Raw genomic sequence first — 13,428 nt, 5'->3', positions numbered from 1 at the left:
CTCATTGGTATGTGACCATGATACCTCAGCAGCTGTAGCATGTTGTTCATACAAACACACTACCTTCAGAAAACTGGCTGAGATAGGAATGTTGCAAACAAGCCAAAAATCCTTTGCACAAGGATGTTGTGGAATCAAACCTGAGACAGAGATGAAAGACTTCATCCTCTTACCAAGCCATTCAAGTCTCCCTCTGCCAAACCTAAACCTACATGCTTTTATGGGAACCTTTAAGAAGTTACCTGCAATTTCTCTACCACATGCTTTGAAGAATCAGTTAGCTAATTATCTAATAAGCGTATGATTCTACAAACCAACAAGCACAAGGAAACACCATCACTTGGGTGAACTATTTATCTCATGAAACAAATGAAGAATACAAACAGTATACAGCAACAACTCCTATTTTATTTAAGTATTAGTAGACTGTCTCTATGTTAGAACCCCTACAGCTCTTCAAGAAAATAGAAGGGAATATGTTATTTGCTTAACAAATTAGACTGAATAGTCTCTCACCTTGACAAACATGACCACACATTTGCCTAAAATTTTGCTAACAGGAACTTTATTGTAATAGTCACTTTTAAAAACTTCTTTCTCCAAGAATTTTCGTGTTGCAAGATGAAACGTTTCATTTGGTCGATAAAACCAACAGCCATAGAGCCATTTCTCTCCTTTAAAAAAAAAAAGATACAAAAATGAGAAGGGAGAAAGAAATAGAAAAAAATGCAAAATGGCATATTCTCTAGTGCATGAGCAAGAAAAAAACAACTACAGACTGACTGATTAATCAAATAGCCGTGTAGTCATTTATAATGAGAGTAAACTGGTTTAAAACAGGACAAGATTCTTTAACTGTTTCAGGTTGCTTAAAAAGCCCACTAATTGTTTTTTCCCCAGTAAAACTTGACTCAGCAAAACAAAGGAAGAATCAGTTCTTATTTATAAATCTTGACTTTCAGGCCTTGAAATGGCTTCAAAGTCTACACAACAATCACCTGATTATTTGAAGAACCTTAGATAACTGGTTTCATGGTTTTTTAAGAACTATTTCTTCTGCGTTATGCTGTGACAAATAAAATTGTTAAGAATGAGTTATAAAGAAGTTATAAATATGTACTATTTTTCTAAATCAAAGAAAACCTGTAATCTGTAGACTGAACCAGAAGAAAAAGTACTATTCACTTTCTCCATCACAGACAAACAAATGTAAGAAATGTCCAACTGGCCAGTGGTCCATCTACCCAAATACACTGCATCCAACTGAGTGAGCAGGACAGGCTATTTGGAGAATGCATTTGATCTTGGCCACTCTCCGTAACTCATTTCACTCCTACAGTCATTGCATTAGGGGTGTTAGAGAGCTATTCTCTTTATCTGGCTGTTATTTGCTGGTTATTCCCTTTATTATTTGGTTTAGACCTGTTGTACATGGACTTGTCTCGCCCATTTTTGAACCTGCTGATGTAATCTGCCTCCACAAGCTCCTGGGGAAGTCACGAGGGTCACCACCCCCTACATTAAAAAGCCAAACACTTTCACATGTTTTAATCTGATTTATTAGCGTCAGTGTGTGCCCTCCAACTCTAGTACTGCTGGATTTGTCGAACAGTATTTCTGCATTTACCTTATCTACCCACTTCATGATTTTGCAAACCTTAATTATATCCTGCCTTGCACTTCTCTTGAAATTTAAGAGTCATGGTCCTTTTAATCTGTCCTTGTAACACATCTGTTGCTCCCCTTTAAAAAAAAGTGCCACCAAAATGGTACATTCCACTGTATGCCACTGTAGCTCTCAGCAACTGTAGTTTCCAGGATTGCTGAGAATGCACCATGCTTTGACATCTCTCTAGCCTTCCTTACACTTAAGAGAAGTACCTGCTGCAAACAGAAGGCATCACTGATGAGAAAAAACAAAATAGTACTTGTCATGGCTTGATTTGCCTAGGAATGCAAGATTCAGCTCATTTCTGAAATTTAACAATGGCAAGTTCTGAAACAGAGTTGTTCTGTGGAACATTTGCAGTTAAATGTGCCCAACTTTGTTTCAGATTTCTCAGCACAGAAAAACTCCACGTGTTCTTCTGCGCTTAAATTACAAGGAGCCCATCCTACTTAGAAGAGCCTGTTCTCTGGGATGCTTACGATTTAAGAATAGGTGGGAATGAACAACAAAACAACTGTGCCGATCTAAGAACTTCATATTTGTGGAACAAATTTAGTTCCTCTATTGTGGAACAAAGCAACTCAGAAAGAAGAAAAATACTCACCAGTCTACACATACTTCTGCAAATAAAATAACATCTACACAACAAAAACTACAATTGGAAGTTTTGAACATTGTCTTCCTATAGCAAAGGCATCCTTACCAGCTGAATCTTCCCACAGCCTCTCAATACAGACTATGTGAGGTTGCAAGTTGGCTTCAGCAGGCTCAACGTACACATAATCTCCTACATGGTACATGCTGTTCTTGAAGCTGCAATCCTGGCTGTAGGTCCGATGCAAGCTTGACAGCCCAGCTGATCCAGAAGAATCTTCACTCTTTTCAGCTTCTTATTTCAAGAAGGGAAAAATAGATGTTAGTAATGCCACATTTCCACGTTAGCCAAGTATTACTGATATGAACACCCTCACCCTTTGCTGAGTGCAGAAGTGCCACATGCCGAAACACACAATACCTGATGCATCCCTCTACCGCCGACTTCCATCGTGAAGGAAGGGTTTAAGTGTGTTTTGTGCTGCTAGCCTTTCTGCTATTGGTGCTGCTGAAGGTTGGGTTTCCCTTCTTCAGTTGAATTTTACTGAGCCCTCCCAGTAAGTGAAGAGGAACTCAATGACAGCACTGAGCTCAGAAGCCTTCAGAAAGATATGGTTTGCTTTCTTTGAGGTTTTTAGCTCTCAAAGGAAGACAGAAGAAGGGCATCACAGCTGTTGTCCCTTTATAATACTGAGCCTGGGTGGAGCAACCAGATTTTACTACTGCTGACATCAGTGCTATGTGGGAAGATGAACCACATTAGAAAGACAATTCACGGACAAAGAGCTAACAGCTCTGCTCCCATATGTGGAAAGGGGCAATCAGAGAGCTTTATTCATCCCCTTAGACATACTCCATAATGATCATATGGACAGTAATGGCCAGGAGCTATGAAACACAAAGTACCTTCACAGTAGGTTTCTTGCTCTACAAAATAGTGCAAGCCCACTCCTCTTCACACTCACAGTAGCCAAGTAAGAAACACAACAGGCTTACTTAAATACCATTTCTTTAGTAGTGTTAAAAGTATGATCACAGACAACACCATCAGCACATCAAGAAATCAGTATTTGTCAAAAAGGAAATGAACAAAAGTCAATTGGAACAGTCATTAAGTTTATTATCAGCAGAAAGCTATAGTAAAAAACTATTGTTTTCTTTTATAATACCCTTGAAATAAGACTACTGGTACCCCAATGTGCTCCAATTAAAGAGTTTACATAGGTTAATATCTACCTAAATCTCCTTCTTAAAAGCCATCTGGCCTGGCTGATAAGGATCAAAATAAAATAAATCTCTAACAACTTTAAAATACAAGACCCTTGCTGGACAACTAGACTATTAAGGTCCCTTCAAGTAGGCAAAGCTGCAGCAACAGTGGAGCATACATCATATGCATAGGTACATTTTTCAATTAATACATTTAAAATTAATGAAAAGAAAGTAGCTACCTCTCTTCTCTTCCTCTCTTTTGAGCTTATCCTCCTCTATTTCTTTGGGCAGCTTTTCCTTCTTTTCCTTTTCTACATCATTGTGAAGATGCTTGGTGGTATAGCTGAGAGCGGGTGACAGAAGAATCTCTCCGTTCTTACAAAGTTCATCTCGAATTTTAATAAAGAACTGCTGAAGTTCAACCGCATCCTCGTAAATCTCTGAATCAGTCCTGTACAAAAATACGTACAACAGGGCAGAAACATAGTTTGTGGAGAGTCAAACAGGATCCTAAACACATACACATCAATCACCACACTTAATGATAAAAACTAAAGCTTCACTCCACCAACAGATTTCTGTGCTTACTCATAATAAGCAGCAGCAGACACTAGCAAGTCATGCTCCACCTGCTACTCTGCTCTCAGTTTGTATTATAGTTTACCCAAAACAATATTTTTGTATACACCAGTCCTGAAACACCAGAAAAATCAAAGGTAACCAGTTGCAACCAAAAATACTTGCTACTGGACCTCTACAATCTGTTAACTTCTGAAAACTTAAGTAATAACAGGATTATTAACAAAACTAACTTATTTTAATTACACATGCTTCTGTTAGTAGATGTTTTAATATCAGTTTTTACCTCCTCTCCTTCAGAGTCAAGATCTCAACTGCACATCCCCAAGTACCCTACCTTATTCAAGTAAAACATGGCAAGAAGTTGCAAGTGTTCAGTTTTTGCACAATATTACCATAACTCATACAACCGTGATTGCTCCAAAAGAGTTGGAGCAGTCAAGCAGTTAGTGAACAGCTCCTCCTCTTCATTTTTTCAATCTGAAAGTTAGCACAAACCTGGTTTTCATGTCGTGTACCTTTGGAAGATTAATGTCAAAATTATCTCATGGCAGAAAACTAACTTTTTCCTTGTTTTTAAATGAAAGCATACATGCCACTGAAGACCAGATAGAGCTTTTAAGATTTAGTTTTCTAAACACCCATACCAAGGAAAGCAAAAACCTTAAAAAAAACGCAGCCTTTGTCTAACGTTAAAATGCAAAACTCATGTGATAAGACAAAGGATACCTGAAAAATGCAGCTTTGCTCACCTATTCATTCTCCTTGCCCTCTCCAGTACCTCAAACATATTCTCCTGGAACAAGTCCAATCTTCTATAGCGATTATTTTCAACATTTTTTCGGATAATATCAAAAGTCAGAGGAGGTTTATTTGGGAAGTTGGGATCAACAGCAGGAATCTCAGCTAAGGAGTCGCTGTAGCATCTGCCCTCATCATCCTGGTGGCTCATAACAGATACAAAAAGGTTATGGATAAGTTCCTGAATTAGCAAAGTGACGTTGGGCACATGAGAATCCTCATCTCCTTCTATTTCTCTCCGAGTTTCAAGCAAAACTTTATGCAGGACCAGGGCATCTTTATAAATCAGAGATTCTGGCTCGTTATATGTGCAAGCATTATTGAACATCATTACAAAGTCCTCTACCATGGAATCAATATCCTGGTATTTATTTGCCATCATATGGCTTCTGATCTTTTCCATGTCAACGGGCTTTTTAATGGTTACATAATAGTCAGGAAGTTCAGACCGAGATGGCAGCCTCAAGAAGATGGCGCTCAGTCGCCTGCCTCGTTTATCCGTGTAATTCTTAACTGCTTCATACACCTCATTCAATTTCTGTTGCATTGGAGTCATGTATTTTGATTTTTTAGGAGAAATGCCACTTTTTCTACCTAAGCAGACAAAAAGAGGGAAAAAAAAAGAAAAAATCATTACAAAAAACAGAGCTTGCACACTTCTTTGTCCATCTCCTTTGCAGTGGAGAATTGCTTACTGAAGAACCACTTTATGGTATGACCAGAAGACTCATAACATGGAGCCCATTCCAAGTTGCAGCTTCCTTTATTTTTCAAAATTGTATGAATACTTCTTTTTTTTTAAATGTTATTTTTGGCAAACAGAGAATCATATGTTACTACGTGGTCCACCTGGCAAAGGTCTCTTCAGACTAAAGAATGGAAAACATCTTTTCCCACTTAATGTTATTAATAACTCCTCTAAATTCAGCTTGGTCTTACTAGCTCTACATTAATTTCTCTCTACAGCTCTTAAAAATCCAGTCATCACGGGGGTTTTGCTATCACTAAAATTAAGCATTCTAAATATTATCAGATTCCTTTATGACAGGTTTATGCCAAATTAGAGAGGATTATTACAGGTAAAATGTAAAATAAGGCCTCCCATGGGATTATCAATCAGATTAGCTTCCGGTTTAGTTCAGGATCTCTGTTACTGTACTGTATAGTCTCTGCCTGTGAATTCTCTACTACCTGTATGTTACCTAGGAGCTGTACATTTCTATTTTCAAGAGGGCTATGTGCAGTTATTTTCTTTAAGCTTTTCTGTGCAATTTTATCCTTCTCAGTTTGCTAAATTCTGAACACATATTAAGGGGACGTAAGATTGGAGTAGTAGCAAATCTAGTTTGTAAGGGCAACAGCTCTAGAAACAGACATTGTTGGAAATTTTACTTCTGTGATTTCATAGCTTTCAATAATTTTCAAAAAAAAGCTCACATTTCTTTTATCATTCTGTGGAAATCCCAGACATTTGACTAGGGAAATTAAGAGCTTTACTCAGTTTGAGAAGCACCTTACTTGCAAGCAAACCCAGCAGCACACATGAAGTGTGCTAATGAAGTGTTACTGAGCGCATAATGCAACATCTAACATTTGGATAACACCACATGACTAAATGCCAGTCATTCCAACCATTCCTACATTTTCTTTCTTCATTGTAAGTTACTTTTCTTAGAAAAATGCCATATGCAACAACTAAATTCTATTATATGCACATATAAACACACCATTGCTGTCATGATTTTGAAAACATAATTCTACTTTGCATGTCAGTGTAAATTTGCAGATCATGTCTTCTGTTCTAAAAGGAAGATCTTTTAATCTGTATTGTTGGGCTTTCATAAGTGTTGAAATGAGACATAGCAATGTACGACGTTGCCTTACTTAGTTTTAGTTTAGGGGATGCAACATCATCATCTTCAGCTAGGGGTCCCAGTTCTTTCCTTTTTTCTTTAAGGATCTTTTCCAGCATATGGGCATCATTGTACACCTATTAATCAGTAAAGTAATCAAAAAACAAAACAAAACAAGGTTTACTGTGCTTAGACTAGTTTAGAACTAGCCCCCTAGAAACATTTAAATGTTAGTTTGAAAAAGCTGAATGCAAAACCAAGTACTTGATTAAAAAGAAGGACTTGTTTCTCAAATGTACACCTTTAATAGACTTATACAGGTAAGCAGAACTGATGAACACCATCTAAATTAGGGAGATAAAACTTTGAATAAATTATCCAATTAAGCTGCATTTCTGTTCCCAAGACTACAAAACAGCAAGGTGCAGTTGTCTTAGCAACGTCCTCATCAAACCATTCTGCTGAGCAATGAAAGATCTCTTGAAATATTGTGATTCCATCAAGGTAGAAAGGACTCAAACAGTCCTCCTGGGTCTTCGAATCCAACCCCAGTGAACACAACTTTATCATGAAGTCCTGTACAGTAGCTGATCAAGTTCCTCATCAGAAATAGCTGGAAGTTTCTTACCACCACTCTGTTCCATGACATCACGCTTGCTGGCTGAGAAACATCACAACATAGAAACACCCTACCATATATTTGTAGATGAAAAGCATACTCTTTTCAGACTCCTTTTGCTAGGCTAAACAAGTCAGGTCTTCTAGTCTGATCTCCCACACTCTCCATTTCCATGAAAACAAAGCTGCTTTCTTTCCAACTAAGACATCCCTTCTTATAGGTTCTGAGCTCCAAATCACATGCTGATGACCATTCACTGTGCAAATACCTTCACGTGATTAAATGAGGATGAATAATGAGAACTTGATAACCAGCTTATTTTTTAAAAACATACTAGGAAACATTCAGCTGGCATTCTTTGTAGTGGAGTTTAGCTAACAGGAAATAACTCTAACCTTCGCAAAGGAGCGTGTTGCATTTTATGTTCATACAACTATAGACGAAGTCAGAATTTAAAACATCAGCAGAAAGAAAAAGTCATATTTCTATTTTAGTTCAATAAACAATTATCATAAGTAACGTGAGTAATAGTCAAAGCTAAAGCATCCTAACATAACTTACATGTCTGCAAAGAAGCAGAAAAGTAAGTGTGACTGCAGAATCAAAACAGTACCTGGGAGCCTTCTTCATTATAATGCCTTGCATTTCGGAACATGAGCTTCATGTCTTCAATCATGGCTTCTTCCCCTACATACTTATCATTGCGGATGTTGTGTTCTATCATTTTCAAGTCCATTGGTTCCAAGATAATTTTATAATAGTCTGGATAGTCCTTTTTGGATGGCTTAACCATAAAAAGATCACAGAGCCGTCTGCCTGTGCCCGGTTCTCGAGCTTCCAGAACTGCATTGTATAAGATCTTCATTCGTTGCTTTCGTATATTCTTTTTACTGTTAGGTTAAGGAAAAGAACAAAAAGGAAAAGAATAAACGTCAGGGGCTCTTTTCCCTGCTTCCAATACTAATATCAAAATGACATTATCCTCTATCATGAAAAAAAACCAACCACAACCACCTGAAAACACACATGAGAAGTTCAACATTAAGACAGTGTACTAGAAACACAGGTCCACTTGCAAATAATGACAGCATTGTAACCAGCAGTCGGCTAAATAAACAGAAAACCAACTTTAAGATATAATTTTTCTCTCATTCACCTTGAAGTTTAAGTGTTCTACAGAATAAACCAAATAACTAGTTTTCAAGAGTGCAAAGGTCAAAAGGAGCTCTAAGCACTTTCCAGCTTCAAAGAAAACAGACCAGTCAAGACCTCAAGATCTAGTGCAAACAGTGAAACACCCCCCAGCCAGTATCTTCATGACTATCTCTGCTGAATACAGAATATCAAAGACTTGAGCTATTTATCTTGGAATAATGCTGTACCTTCTTCAGTACCAGATACAAGAAAATAAGGACATCAAGAATGTAGTAGAAAGAAGGGTCTAAATTGCTTAAATATATGTCAACCACAGTCAAATAAAGTTACAAGTCAATAAAGCTCACCAAAACTGCAAACCCAGGTAGAAAAGGGCTACATACATGCTATCACCACAAACCTTACAGTCATCCTATGTGTAGATATTATGGTTGTCTCAAGAAATCTGACAGCACAACCAAGACACAGCATATCAGGAAAACAGTTATACATGGCTCCCTGTACATATACTAGAGGATCTATAAGCTAATCAGGTAAGGGAGAGGAAAGCTTATGCGAATAATGTGTAATCTCAGCTCAGACACCGTAGCACTCTCAGAAATGCACTCTCTACAGTCTTTTAAACCAGCTTCCAAATTGCAATCTCTGTAAGACTTATTCAAGTAGTTATAACTTTCACCATATTATCAGTAAAGGCAACAACAAAAACTATTTTCATTAGCAGAATATGCAAAACATCACTGTACAACTTGCTAGAAACCAAACTGCATCACAGATTTTCCATCATCTGGACCTTTTCCTCCTACATTTAAAATATACCTAATCTAGCATAGTCTCATGCCTCAGATACCTCTTGCTCCTTGGTGAGGTCAGCAAATTAAGTAATGAAAATTAATGTCATAACATGTGAGAAAATTCAAAATCTATCTTCTATAGGTTAAAAACTTTTTTCTGCATTATCTTCACTGCTGGAAACCGTTAGTGGTTCATACTAGCAGATGAGCAATGCCAGAACAGAGACATCCTTCCGAGTTCCACATTTTAACATGTTTCCAAGTTTCAACATTTAATTCAATGGAGGTAGTTAAAGCAAAACCAAAGCAGAAATAGTAGAAGGCCTGCCAATAAAGGGGGATATAAAAGGGGACATTCAAACAACTTTCTTCTGTGTCACTATTATTTTCACAATGGGATGAATGTTGCCTGGGTTATTAGTTTCCTTTTTCAGCAACATTTTGGAATTCCTCTCAGTGCTTCACTTCTGCTATCAGCAGCATTTACAATCTTCTTTTACTTCCTATCATTCAGCAAGTGAAACTGATAACAAGTATTGAACTGACAACATCAAAAGCATTTTCAGGTTCTCTTCAGGCATGAGGAAAAGAAAATAATTTTGATTTCCCTTATCTATGAACACAACTTTTTCTCTTTTACTATTCTGAGATGACAAGGCCTGACGGATTTTTTCTTTTAGGCATTTCAGTATTCTCTTGCACAAGGTGATCAAAAACAACATAGGGTTAAATGACACTGATGACAGTTTGACTTACTTGATTAGGTTAGTACTTCTCTTTGAATCTGAAGTCACAAAACTAGCTATTTTTACAATTTGTTCCTTCCAGATCTTCACTTGGTACTGTGGTCTCACCATTCTGTAAGTTTCTTCTTGCTAGCACCCCTAGACTGTAGTACCTAAGTCCATGTTAACATTTTATCTCTGCAGATAGTTTGAGTACACATTGTTGCACTTATTTGATTGCTCTTAAGTGAATCTTTGCTGATGCTCTATTTCATTCCCTTCCTCCCCTCAACAACTGCTGTTACTTTGACAAAAAAAAACCCTAAAAATATAGGACGCTGAAGGTCATAGGCAACACCAAAGAAAGATCCTGAATTACAGTTTTACACTGGCAGTTGCTACTATTGCAATAATATTATCAGAAGTTAGAACTTATTTGAAATGATACCATGAGGCAGACTAGAGAAAATATCCCTTGTTGGAGTGAAACACATCACTAGTATTAATTACTCAACAGCTATCATTGTTAAAGAATACTTTCCATAAATCATTATTATTGCTCGCTAAAAGAGTATATTTTAAATAATTGTGAATTTTGTTTACATTACAGTATCCAGAATAATCAACCTATTATACTCATTATACAAATTATACAGTTTATCTATTTGTCAGATATCCTCCTCAGCCCAGACACTGACAGGTAGGTAACCAAAGAGTACAAATTCAGAAGGGAGAGAGAAGCAATCCTCCTAACATTAATGATGAAAACTTCTCAAGCAGAGTTCAGGTCATGGAAAATGATAATGTTTATGCCAGGAGACTTCACCAAGTAAAAATACTTGTACAGTAATACTATAAACTTCAAAAAAATTTATTCAACTATAGTGTTAACTTCAATTACATTCTGAAATTGCTATCCAAACTACATAAATAGTCATATACTGAAGAAATAGTAGAAAAGAAGCAATAACTGCTAACAACCTGTGAAGACAGTCCACACACTAGGCTAGAAAAAATAAAACACTAATAAAAATCCTGAAATCCACTGACAAAATTACCTAATTCAGTGCAACTACAGTGTCCATGCTACTTACTGAACTGAAGTTATGTTGACAACTGCCAACTAATAGGCCAAAAAAGGAAAATAAAGTCAGCAAATAGTTTTGAATTAATTAGAACGAACACTTAATGAGGTTAAGTTTCAGAATTACAAATCCTACACAAATGGCTAAAAACCATGGCTTAATATTCTTTTTAGCAAATAAAAGATGTAGCACTGTCACGGTCAGCAGGAGCTACAGAAGTGCATACCTTTTCCTTTTTGAACTTCCAGTATCAGATGTAGCAGAAGAAATCATACTGTCCCCATCCTCAATGTCATCTCTCCTAGCAAGCTCCTTCTTCTTTGCCTGAAAAAAGAACAAATCCCTGAAGCCAAACTCACTGCTGGACATTTTCAGAACAGTATTAAACATCAGAACAGATCAGATGCAGAAAGAAAGATACAGCTATGGGTTTTGAGACTAAACCACCATCAAAACATTTCCAGTGATTTCTTTAATATAAGTTGGCCGACATAAAATAGCAGTATAATTATTTTTAACTGTCAGAAGAATTTTTGAGGAACCAATCTGAAAACAATGCCATTTCAGACTGCAGCACTTAGCTAGAATACTTCATGAAATCTGAAGTGTTTTAGCATCCTCCAGTTACCTGCAAACCCTAAAAAAACCCCACATCATCAATTTTCTCACAACTTAATTGGGTTAAGAGTCATAGTAAGGAATAAAAGTGACCAAAAGAAATCACAGAAGGCAGCAGGTGTGCTGAAGAAAAATCACCCTACGATGCTCTTCATTCCCATACTTCCCTCTAAGCAAGAAAATACTACTGCAAATACAGGTCTAGTTAAAAACTATTTTGGAAGAATATTCATTGGGGAAATAAATTCACGTGTGAAGTTATATCCTTTTGGTTGTTCTACTCCACATACCTGCATAACCTGCTGCATTTTCAGTACTCTTTTATAGATGGCAGAATTGGGAACATTGTAGCGCTTGGCATTTTCAAACATCAAGTTCAGATCAGCCTCCAACTGATCTAAAGTTTCATACTCATGGTTCTTCAGTTTCGTTCTGCAAAAGAAAAATACCAATTAGATATTTCACAAGTTACACATTGTGAAAGAGTTCTTTAACATCTTCATTTTCACAATAAATCAATATCCAAAGTGGTCTAATTACAGGAACGTGTCTTCTTTTTCTGATGCTGCAGTAACATCTTCCAGTTGTAAATACATTAGGGAAACATATCTCCTCTTAAAGAATGATTTTAATAATTCTGAAAGCTTCCCTCTTGAAAATTGTGCAGACTGAAGTCCTGTTTTCATACTCAGACCAGTTGTGGTACAGATGAGGCAGAAGCACAACCTGCTGAGAGTACTCCATTACACCTCAGCCGTGATGTGTAGGTCCTGGGTATGACGTCAACATGATGGGTTAGCTCCGCACAGCCATGACTTCCCTACACATCAATTCCACTCATCTTCAGTGAGAACCAAAAGTGCGCAACACCTCTCATGTTAACCCCCTCCAATTTTTGCCTTCTCTTAAAACCACCTGGCTGTTGATTAGTGCTACCCACAAAGTACACTTCACGTGAAAACAGTTAGAAGAGGACTAACAACAAAAAAGTCATTTTTCATATGCTAAACAGATGAATCAGTGCACTAAGTCTGCCAACAACTGAATGTGTTTTCTCATATTTCCTTGCACAAGTGGTGAAAGTTCTAGCCAACTTTTTTAAACCTTCCAACACCTCATTAAACACAACAGAATATAGTAATCTGCAACAACACAAAAACCAAACCCTATCACAACTGCAAAACACAGTCATCCTCCTTCACATCTCCTTCCTCACCCGCTTGCTTGTCACAACCACCTGTTATGTACCACCTTTGAACCTAGTCTGGTTTCCACAGCACCTAGCTGAACGCAAACCTGCCTGATGGAACATAAGCACTACCACAAAATAGATTTAACACAGTATCTTTTAGTCCTAAACCTTACCTGCCAATTTGACCTTACAGCTGAACCAGTGAACAAAGAGTAACAAGTTCAACTTGGGTTAAACAGACTCTTCAGTGGTCACCAAGGATGAGGAAGTCACAGCTGGATTAAACACGGCACGGAGTTGAAACTGCTATAAAAACTACTGAGAAGTGCACATGTGTCTATAAAGCTGTCATGATGGAAATACATTTTGCAGGAAACATCCAACTAACTGCACATTGCCAGGATGGCAGCTGCATGTGCCTTACTGAAATGTAGCCTATTTCTTTTTAATTTCTTTCAGATCTGAAGAACTAGTATGTCCTCAATGACTATGAGAAAAGCGAAAAACAATTTTGGACGAATATCCTAAATGT

The 13,428-nt window shown here is 37.2% G+C and overlaps 1 protein-coding gene across 13 annotated transcripts in view; it reads right to left on the bottom strand.

The window, feature by feature from the left end:
* PBRM1 (polybromo 1) overlaps nt 1–13,428 on the bottom strand; it is an 80,133-nt gene that overhangs the window by 26,543 nt on the left and 40,162 nt on the right. For all 13 annotated transcript variants that reach the window (XM_049826380.1, XM_049826376.1, XM_049826374.1 and 10 more), the window contains 8 exons: nt 11,995–12,136; nt 11,313–11,410; nt 7,941–8,217; nt 6,740–6,845; nt 4,807–5,449; nt 3,715–3,926; nt 2,373–2,558; nt 517–674 (listed from right to left, as the gene is read on the bottom strand). In XM_049826380.1, the coding sequence (XP_049682337.1) occupies nt 517–674; nt 2,373–2,558; nt 3,715–3,926; nt 4,807–5,449; nt 6,740–6,845; nt 7,941–8,217; nt 11,313–11,410; nt 11,995–12,136 (1,822 nt within the window). The remainder of the gene's footprint in view (nt 1–516; nt 675–2,372; nt 2,559–3,714; nt 3,927–4,806; nt 5,450–6,739; nt 6,846–7,940; nt 8,218–11,312; nt 11,411–11,994; nt 12,137–13,428) is intronic.

The sequence above is a fragment of the Accipiter gentilis genome, chromosome 23 (genome assembly GCF_929443795.1).
Source record: "Accipiter gentilis chromosome 23, bAccGen1.1, whole genome shotgun sequence".
Lineage (NCBI taxonomy): Eukaryota > Metazoa > Chordata > Aves > Accipitriformes > Accipitridae > Astur > Astur gentilis.
This window is presented reverse-complemented; position numbering and strand designations above follow the sequence as displayed.